Raw genomic sequence first — 9,719 nt, 5'->3', positions numbered from 1 at the left:
CTCCCATCACCATGCTTCACTGCTGGGATGGTATTGTGCAGGGGATGAGCGGTGCCTGATTTCCTCCAGACATGATGCTTGGCATTGAGGCCAAACAGTTCAATCTTCATTTCATCAGACTAGAGAATCTTGTTTGTCACAGTCTGAGAGTCCTTCAGGTGCTTTATTATGTGTCTTGCATTGAGGAGAGGCGTCCGTCTGGCCACTCTGCCATAAAGCCCAGATCGGTGGAGTGTTGCAGTGATGGTCGTCCTTCTACAAGTTTCTCCCGTCTCCACACATGATCTTTGGAGCTCAACCAGAGTGACCATCGGGTTCTTGGTCACCTCTCTTACGAAGGTCCTTCTCCCCCGATTGCTCAGTTTGGCTGGGCTGTCCAGCTCTAGGAAGAGTCCTGGTTGTTCCAAACTTCTTCCATTTAAGAATTGCGGAGGCCACTGTGCTCTTGAGAACCTTCAATGGAGCCGAAATGTGTATCTGTGCCTCGACACAATCCCGTCTCTGAGCTCTGCAGGCAGTTCCTTTGACCTCATGTTTTGGTTTTTGCTCTGATATGCATTTTCAGCTATAAGACCTTATATAGACAGGAGTGTCAATTTAATTAGCCACAGGTGACTCCAATCAAAGTGTAGAAACATCTCAAAGATGATCCAGAGAAATGGGAAGCACCTGAGCTAAATTTCAAGTGTCATAGTTAAAGGTCTGAATCAGGAGCGGACTGGGAAGAGAAATCGGCCCGGGAATTTACATAGAACTGGGCCAAAAGTTGTTTAGCAGAGGGGGTGGTTTCACTGCCCCTTCGGTGTATCGCGCAAGCATTTTGTGGCCCATTCTGGATAACGCGGTGGCCCATTTCAGCTTATCACAGCCCATTCGGCCCTATTCCGCCGCCGGACATTTAGGAAAAGTCCCGGTTCTCATGATATATATAAACAAGTGTGCCACACAAGCCCTTAAAAGTGAAGCCAAGACGTCTCGATCGCCCCCCGGTGGCTGGTCCTAGTATAGGTCATAAACCCCGCCTCCCCATGTTATTCAACGGGACGTGAGACCAACTAAACAATTAAATGACACTTCACATATCTTTTTTCCAAAGATAGTTTCTGTCATTTACTGTCGTTTCTATCACGTTGATGTCATTTCAAGTGTTTGTTTTCAAAATAAGTTTGTTTTTAGTTATTTGATGCTATAAAAACGCTGCTGTGACATCATGATTGACAGCTGTGATTGACAGGTTCTCTGAGCGAAGTAGTCACTGAAGCACCAACTGACTTTTTTTCGGGATCTTCGGAGGACTGAGGAGATTGGAGCTTTAAATTTAATATCTAAATTTCTATAATTAATTATTTCACACCGTCATAAGTCAAAAGTGGCGTGTGCTTGCGATTGATTCAGCGAGAGTGAGGGCGGGGCCTTGATTTCGCGGCTTTACTTCCTGCTCACTACTGCGCAGGTCTGGTCCCGAAATCGCAACTGTGCAGACTCAAGTCCCAAGATGTCAGCGCCATATCGGGACACTGGCGGCTTCAGTTCTCACCAATGGAAAAGAGCGAAGGGGCGTCGGCCATCTTTTTTTACAGTCTATGTGTATAAATGATGTGTGTGTTAACCTTAAAATATTTTTGAAAACACCGATTGAGAAAATGTCAAATTTTGAATTGATGGTAAAATGATGCCATTTTTAGAGTCAGTGAAAACTTCATATCATACATTTGTATGTATGATGTATAAAATATAAAGTTTACATTTCTAAGAACTTGATGTATTAAACCTTTTTTCCTTGACATCATTTGTTTCATTCAGTCATTAATGAATGTTTGTGCCTAATGAATGTTTTTGTTTTCTCCAGTTTGTGTGCGTCGTTTTCAGTGCTGTGACATCAACACGTCTGAGGGTTTGGGCCGAGCATGGTGGCGTCTGAGGAAGACATGTTATCAGATCGTGGAGCACAGCTGGTTTGAGACCTTCATCATTTTCATGATCCTCCTCAGCAGTGGCGCTCTCGTGAGTTTCACACACACACACACAGCACGATCTCAAAGTGGTCAGTTGAGATATTCCCAGTCACTGTAGATACTGGTCTCTCTCTGGCTGAGTTACGGTAAGGGTCAGTAATCACGTCTGTAGTCCCGGAAGGGTCGTTCAGACTGAACATGCTCTTGTGCTAAAAATGCTAAAAGCAGCACAACGAATACCCGAGACACGTTTTGTTTAGTTTGTAAAATGTGGAGTCTATAAAACCAGAGATGCTGAAAAACAGCGAGACGTGGCGCTCTATGTTTACATAGAGAGACGAAAATGCGGATGGATGCATAAATGTGTTTGGCCTCCTGTCTTCACTGACCCAATGGCAGCTGCTTCCTCACTGACTTCAAACCAAACACAGGGACTGACCCGGGAACAGTGCACAAGGGCAGAAAGTGGCACACATTTCCTGCCAGCTGTCCTGGGGTGCCCAAGCACCCACTGACTGGTCAACTCATCAGACGGGGCGACTCCATGAGAGAGCTGTCACATGAGAGCAAACGCCCGCTGTCAGCTGACACTAATCAACATCAACACATGCCACGAGCGGTTAGCCATGTTATGAAATAATCACATGCTTAGTCACGCTTTCTTCCGACTCTGTTTATTACTACACGAACAAACTTTATTTTGCCAGATATTGTTTGTATCTTTGAAGTTCAGATTCTGTTTCACAAATCCACTTAAATATTATCACATTAAGTTTCACTTCATAGCATTAATATATCATTAACAGATATACTGTAATTACAGATCTTCTTTTAATATTTATCATTAAACATTGAGAAAATTTATAAAAAATGTCATTACTTTATCTAATACATAATTGATGCATCACTGACATGCGTTATTACATTATATAATACTTAACATATCTGTATTATAATATTCATTATTAAGTATTAATAAATACTTTATAAGAACATTTATAACTTTAATGCATCACTGAAATATGTTATTACATTATATAATGCTTAACATATCTGTATTATAATATTCATTATTAAGTATTAATAAATACTTTATAAGAACATTTATAACTTTAATGCATCACTGAAATACGTTATTACATTAAATAATGCTTAACATATCTGTATTATAATATTTATTATTAAGTATTAATAAACACTTTATAATAACATTTATAACTTATATTATATTATCACTGACATACGTTATTACATTAAATAATACTTAATAATGAATATTATAATACAGATATGTTAAGCATTATATAATGTAATAACGTATGTCAGTGATAATATATATAAGTTATAAATGTTATTATAAAGCCTTTATTAATACTTAATAATGAATATTATAATACAGATATGTTAAGTATTAATAAACACTTTATAATAACATTTATAACTTATATTATCACTGAATATTATAATACAGATATGTTAAGTATTAATAAACACTTTATAATAACATTTATAACTTATATTATCACTGACATATGTTATTACATTATATAATGCTTAACATATCTGTATTATAATATTTATTATTAAGTATTAATAAAGGCTTTATAATAACATTTATAACTTTTTTAATGCATCACTGAAATACGTTATTAAATTAAATAATGCTTAACATATCTGTATTATAATATTTATTATTAAGTATTAATAAACACTTTATAATAACATTTATAACTTATATTATATTATCACTGACATACGTTATTACATGATATAATACTTAATAATAAATATTATAATACAGATATGTTAAGTATTAATAAATACTTTATAAGAACATTTATAACTTTAATGCATCACTGAGATACGTTATTACATTATATAATGCTTAACATATCTGTATTATAATATTCATTATTAAGTATTAATAAATACTTTATAATAACATTTATAACTTATAATATCACTGACATACGTTATTACATTATATAATACTTAACATATCTGTATTATAATATTCATTATTAAGTATTAATAAATACTTTATAAGAACATTTATAACTTTAATGCATCACTGAGATACGTTATTACATTATATAATGCTTAACATATCTGTATTATAATATTCATTATTAAGTATTAATAAATACTTTATAATAACATTTATAACTTATATTATCACTGACATACGTTATTACATTAAATAATGCTTAACATATCTGTATTATAATATTCATTATTAAGTATTAATAAACACTTTATAATAACATTTATAACTTATATTATATTATCACTGACATACGTTATTACATGATATAATACTTAACATATCTGTATTATAATATTTATTATTAAGTATTAATAAACACTTTATAATAACATTTATAACTTTCTTTAATGGATTATTGACAATTATTACATTATAATATATATTTCTTATCATGCCTATTTTATAATATTTATCACTAAACATTGTGTAAAACTGTATAATAACTTTCACTAATATGTCATTGACTAACATTTACATTTTAGAGAAATTAACGATTCATTAGTTAATGAACATTCAAATATAATTTTATTTTCATATTTAAATGTTCACTACTAATGTTCAGCATCATATACTGTTTCTTAATGACTTATTTAAGTAATTTTGTTAAAGTCAACATGAAACTTCCACAATACGGTACATTTTAGTACTAAAATTGTCACCTTTTAAGGTAAATTCTGATGTCATGTTGACTTTAAGTCTTAAGTTTTACCAATTCTGTCCCTGTAAGATTATACACCACATAGAAAACAGCTAATGCCATGGCAGAAAATGTATTCCCACAGCAAAATATTATATAACACGGTGCATTTCATTAAAGATCAGAGCGCTGTGTGCAGGACTGACTCAGAGAGGGGCTAATGTCAGGCCTCAGTGTAACTGCCCGGGTGCCAGGTGTGTGCCCGAACCGCTGGTATTTTAGTGGCATTTACCCGCTTCAGCAGCAGCTGCTCTTTCAGACGGGCACTTGACTGATTGCACATGAAAACAGAAAGTAAGCAGAAATCCAGAAACAGCAGAGTTGGCAAAAACCAGCAGCGAGGCCAGTGGACACAGATGTTGCCTGGGCATCAGCACACGTATGTGCTGTAGAGTACAACTGTGCAGACAAACAGTCTGGATGCTTAATGTAGAGAAACACTTCATAGCTCGCCCAACAATGAACATTGTGTCATTTACTCTATAATTACTAACATTTCAAACCTGTTTTTCTTTCTTTCTTCTCTAAAATAAAGATGGTCCCCTTATTTTTGGTACATTTTTATACCCATTTTTGTACTGTGCAGGTACATATTATATAATGCACCTTTAAATGTACTCAATAGATCCTTTGGGTACAACTATGCACCCAAAACAAGTTATAATTGGAGGTTTTGTTTCCTCCATTTTTCTCCTCAATTTGGATTGGCCAATTTCCAAAGTCCTCGTGGTGGCGTAGTGACTCGCCTCGATCCGGGTGGCGGAGGACGAATCTCAGTTGCCTCCGCGTCTGAGACCGTCAATCCGCGCATCTTATCACGTGACCGTGGAGACGTAGCGCGTGTGGAGGCTTCACACTATTCTCTGCGGCATCCACGCACAACTCACCACACGCCCCACCGAGAGTGAGAACCACATTATAGCAACCACGAGGAGGTTACCCCATGTGACTCTACCCACCCTAGCAACCGGTCCAATTTGGTTGCTAAGGAGACCTGGCTGGAGTCACTCAGCACACGCCCCACCGAGAGCGAGAACCACATTATAGCGACCACGAGGAGGTTACCCCATGTGACTCTACCCTCCCTAGCAACCGGCCATATTTGGTTGCTAAGGAGACCTGACTGGAGTCACTCAGCACGCCCTGGATTCAAACTCATGACTCCAGGGGTGATAGTCAGTGCCAATACTCGCTGAGCCCCCACAAGTTATACATTTTAACTAGAGGTACCAAAGATGTATTACTTTCATAATAAATCAATGTTTCTAATAATTTATGTAGCCTGACAGCATCCATTCCCAATCCACTTTGTCGCATGTAAAAGAGCAGCATGCACATTCTGCTAAACATTTTGAGTTCCATGCTCAAATACGTCATATGGTTTAGTTCTCCTCATTGTACAGATGAGTGGTGAGTTAATAAAGTGTATTTTTCTGCTGAAAGGCATTTGAAGACATTTACATCGAGCAAAGGAAAGTGGTGAAAGTGGTGCTCGAATACGCCGACAAGATCTTCACCTACATCTTCATCCTGGAAATGAGTTTGAAATGGATCGCCTACGGCTTCAGGAAATACTTCACTAACTACTGGTGTTGGCTAGACTTCCTCATTGTGGATGTAAGTACCTTAATTTACTTTTACAACGTCTGATTGCAAAGTGCTTTATTATTAGACATTCAAACAGGTTCGTTTTTAAAGAGACCAACTCATATATAATGCATTATATTTTACATCAGTGCAGTGTTCAGCTTGTCATGTACAATCATTGTAATGTTGTATTATGTAAAAATACATTGAACTCTAGATGTATATGTACAGTGATACGCTCTTATACTTTTACAGTTCGTTCTCCATAACCGGTCAGTCCAGAATCAACATGATCACATTTGTATTTGTAGGTATTCATTGTGGCAGGGTGGTGGGCGGGGTCGTGATCCTACACACCCGGTCCCGTATTAGGCTAATTATGCCTCCATGAGGGTTAAAGGTCGACTGCAGGGGATCGTGCGGGAGAGAGAGATCGTTTACGGACATGTCCGTCATGTGTGTGTGTTTATGTTGTCTTTTAAGTTTATCATTAAACCATTATTTATATCGTCAAGCCGGTTCTCGCCTCCTCCTTTCCATTGATCCCTTTACCCTGGTGCCGAAACCCGGGAAGGAGGAGGGATACGCCGTAGTAGAGTTCTCGCCACTACCGTCCACCCCAATGGAGCAGCTTCGGCCATTTTCCGGGGGACGAGGAGCCCAGCCGCCTGAAAGAGGACGATGGCCTCTTTCAGGCCATCCAGGCCGCTGCCAGGAGCGCAGGAGTCGCCTACCGGCCGCTGAAACGCAACGGGGTTTAAGACCGCCGACCGCGAGCGGGGAGGGGCTCACTGGCGACCGGGAGAACCGCTGCCAGGGGCGAGGGAGACCCCTTCTGTTCCTCGAGAACGCGGCAGGATGTTCCGTCCGCCAGGGCCTGGAGGTCTGCCTCTGATCCGCCCGGAGAGGCGCGGCTGTCGTCCGATAAAGTGTGGAGGAGTGGCCGAGGAACAAGCTGTGGCGTATCGGAGAACTGGCAAGTTTTTTTTTTCATCTCTCTCTCTCCTCTCTCTCTCTCTCACTGCCGCTCTGCGTTGGCCTTTTCCCTCTTTTAAATTTTACAGTGTTTTTTGGGGGGGTACTACACTGTTACAGGAAGTATGCCCCCATTGTAATTATTTCTGTTTCCCTCCCCTTGTCCCCTCCCTCGTCCAGGATGATGGGGATGACCTGCCGGCAGACTAGACTTCAAGCACGCCCTCCCCCTGGGAAAGGGGGGGGGGGGTGTACGTCAGGCCAGGGGCTCCCCAGCCTGAGAGAACGAGGGAGGAATGTGGCAGGGCGGAGGGTGGGACCGGGTCGTGATCCTACACACCCGGTCCCGTATTAGGCTAATTATGCCACCGTGAGGGATAAAGGTCGACTGCAGAGGATCGTGCGGGAGAGAGAGATCGTTTATGGACATGTCCGTCATGTGTGTGTTTGTGTCGTCTTTTAAGTTTATCATTAAACTATTATTTATATTGAAAAGCCGGTTCTCGCCGCCTCCTTTCCATTGATCCTTTACATTCATATATAAAGTGCACATACATTTTTTCCCGGTAAGACGTGATACATTTATGGACATTCAAACTGTACATACAAGAACAATGTATGGACAGCTTCTAAAATGTACATTTACAGCAAAAGCTGCAGATGTTTACAAATCCTTTGTTTAGGGTTATAGGATATAGGGTCCTATTTTATAAACGCTAGCGCTAAGTGCAACATAACGCTTTAATGCGACCCCGAGTACACATGTATGGACGTTGTATTTTGGCTTTGCTATTCGCAACACATAATATAAATGATTTTAAGATGCTACACGGTCATTTAAGGGTTAGAGTTCTGGCGCAACATGTCACGTGACAACAGCGTGACGTTAATTTCTGTGAAGCGCTCCTATGGGCACAGTGCCAACAAAAGTGCCTCTGGTAAGAAACCTCTTTACGTTTTTTGACTGAAACGTGTTTGGTTGTAAAGAGGAGCGTCTCTAGTTTCGTTTGATATCCCGCTTTAAACAATCTGTTATTTTTTTGCGTGTCAGCATGATGATAAACATGATGTCCACGTATGTTGAAATTAGGACTGTGTTCCCTCAAAAGCAGTTTTGCATTTTAATATGAATGTTGTTATATTTTATTTAGTTATCACTGTACAATACGGTTCTATTCATTGCCATTAGTAAATGCATTTCTATATATTTACTGTCATTTTCACATTGAGAATAAATGAGTTCATGCAAAAGATGAAAAATGTTGCTTTCAGAGGCTTTATATGGAGTTATGGAGTTTAAGAGTGTAGTCCTTCATTAGACCGAGGTGATGCAGAAAGAGATCAGTGATCTACATTGTAGTTCAACCGGCAGGGCATTTCGGTGAGGTTCAGTGCGGTCCATCCTAAGTCCAAGGTTCAGGCCGTGGCATATGAAGTATCCCATGTCTTTTGATTGGAGTTGGCATCAGTTCATCCTCTGAGGTCCATCGTAATTGACTGAAGTGATGTTTGGCACCGGCTGCATTTAGTCATCATCACTCAGAGACACGTAGCAGATGCCGTTCAATTTATTGCAGAGTTATAGATTATGAGAAATGTTTCTGGTTTCTGGTTTCTGGTTCCGGCAGACGCAACTAAAGCAGCCTAATTGTGTGTTGATGGATAAATTAGGTGTATGTCTGGCTAAATAGAGGAGTCTTTAGTCTAGACTTGAACTGAGTGAGTGTGTCTGAGTCCTGAACAGTGTTTGGGAGAATATTCCATAGTTTAGGAGACAAATATGAAAAGGATCTTCCTCCTTTAGTGGATTTTGATATTCTAGGAACTATTAACAGGGCAGAATTGTGCGATCGTAATGAACGTGATGGGATATAGTGTGGTAGAAGATCACTTAAGTACTGCGGAGAGCATTCAAAGCTTTGTACGTAGTTACAGAATATTATAATTAATGTGTAATTTAACAGGTAACAATGTAACAATGATAAAATGGGGCTAATATGATCATATTTCTTGCTTCAGCACTCTGGCTGCTGCATTTTGAACCAATTGAAGTTTATTTATTGATCTTGCTGGACATCCTCCCAGTAATGCATTACAATAATCTAGTCTTGAGGTCATGAACGCATGAATTAGTTTTTCGGCGACAGCAACAGAGAGCATGTGCCTTAATTTAGCAATATTTCTGAGGTATATAACACCGAAGTTCTTCGCTGTTGAAGATGATGTAACAGTACATCCATCCAGAGTCAAATTATATTGTATTATATTGTGGAATTTTTTGGTCCAATAATTAGTACCTCTGATTTGTCAGAATTGAGTAGAAGGAAATTTCTGGCCATCCAATCATTTATATCATTGATACACTCTGATAATTTGGAGAATTGTGAAATCTCATCAGGTTTTGATGAAAAATATAAAGTTGAGTATCGTCAGCATAACAGTGGAAACTTATTCCACG

At 38.9% G+C, this 9,719-nt stretch overlaps 1 protein-coding gene across 1 annotated transcript in view; it reads left to right on the top strand.

The window, feature by feature from the left end:
• LOC127635198 (sodium channel protein type 4 subunit alpha B-like) overlaps window positions 1–9,719 on the top strand; it is a 161,551-nt gene that overhangs the window by 132,845 nt on the left and 18,987 nt on the right. Inside the window, 2 exon segments of the mRNA XM_052115070.1 lie at window positions 1,850–2,004; window positions 6,143–6,316. Coding sequence (XP_051971030.1) covers window positions 1,850–2,004; window positions 6,143–6,316 — 329 coding nt within the window.

This window comes from Xyrauchen texanus, chromosome 42 (genome assembly GCF_025860055.1).
Source record: "Xyrauchen texanus isolate HMW12.3.18 chromosome 42, RBS_HiC_50CHRs, whole genome shotgun sequence".
NCBI lineage: Eukaryota > Metazoa > Chordata > Actinopteri > Cypriniformes > Catostomidae > Xyrauchen > Xyrauchen texanus.
The sequence above is the reverse complement of the archived record's forward strand: the minus strand, read 5'-3'. Positions and strand labels throughout refer to the sequence as shown.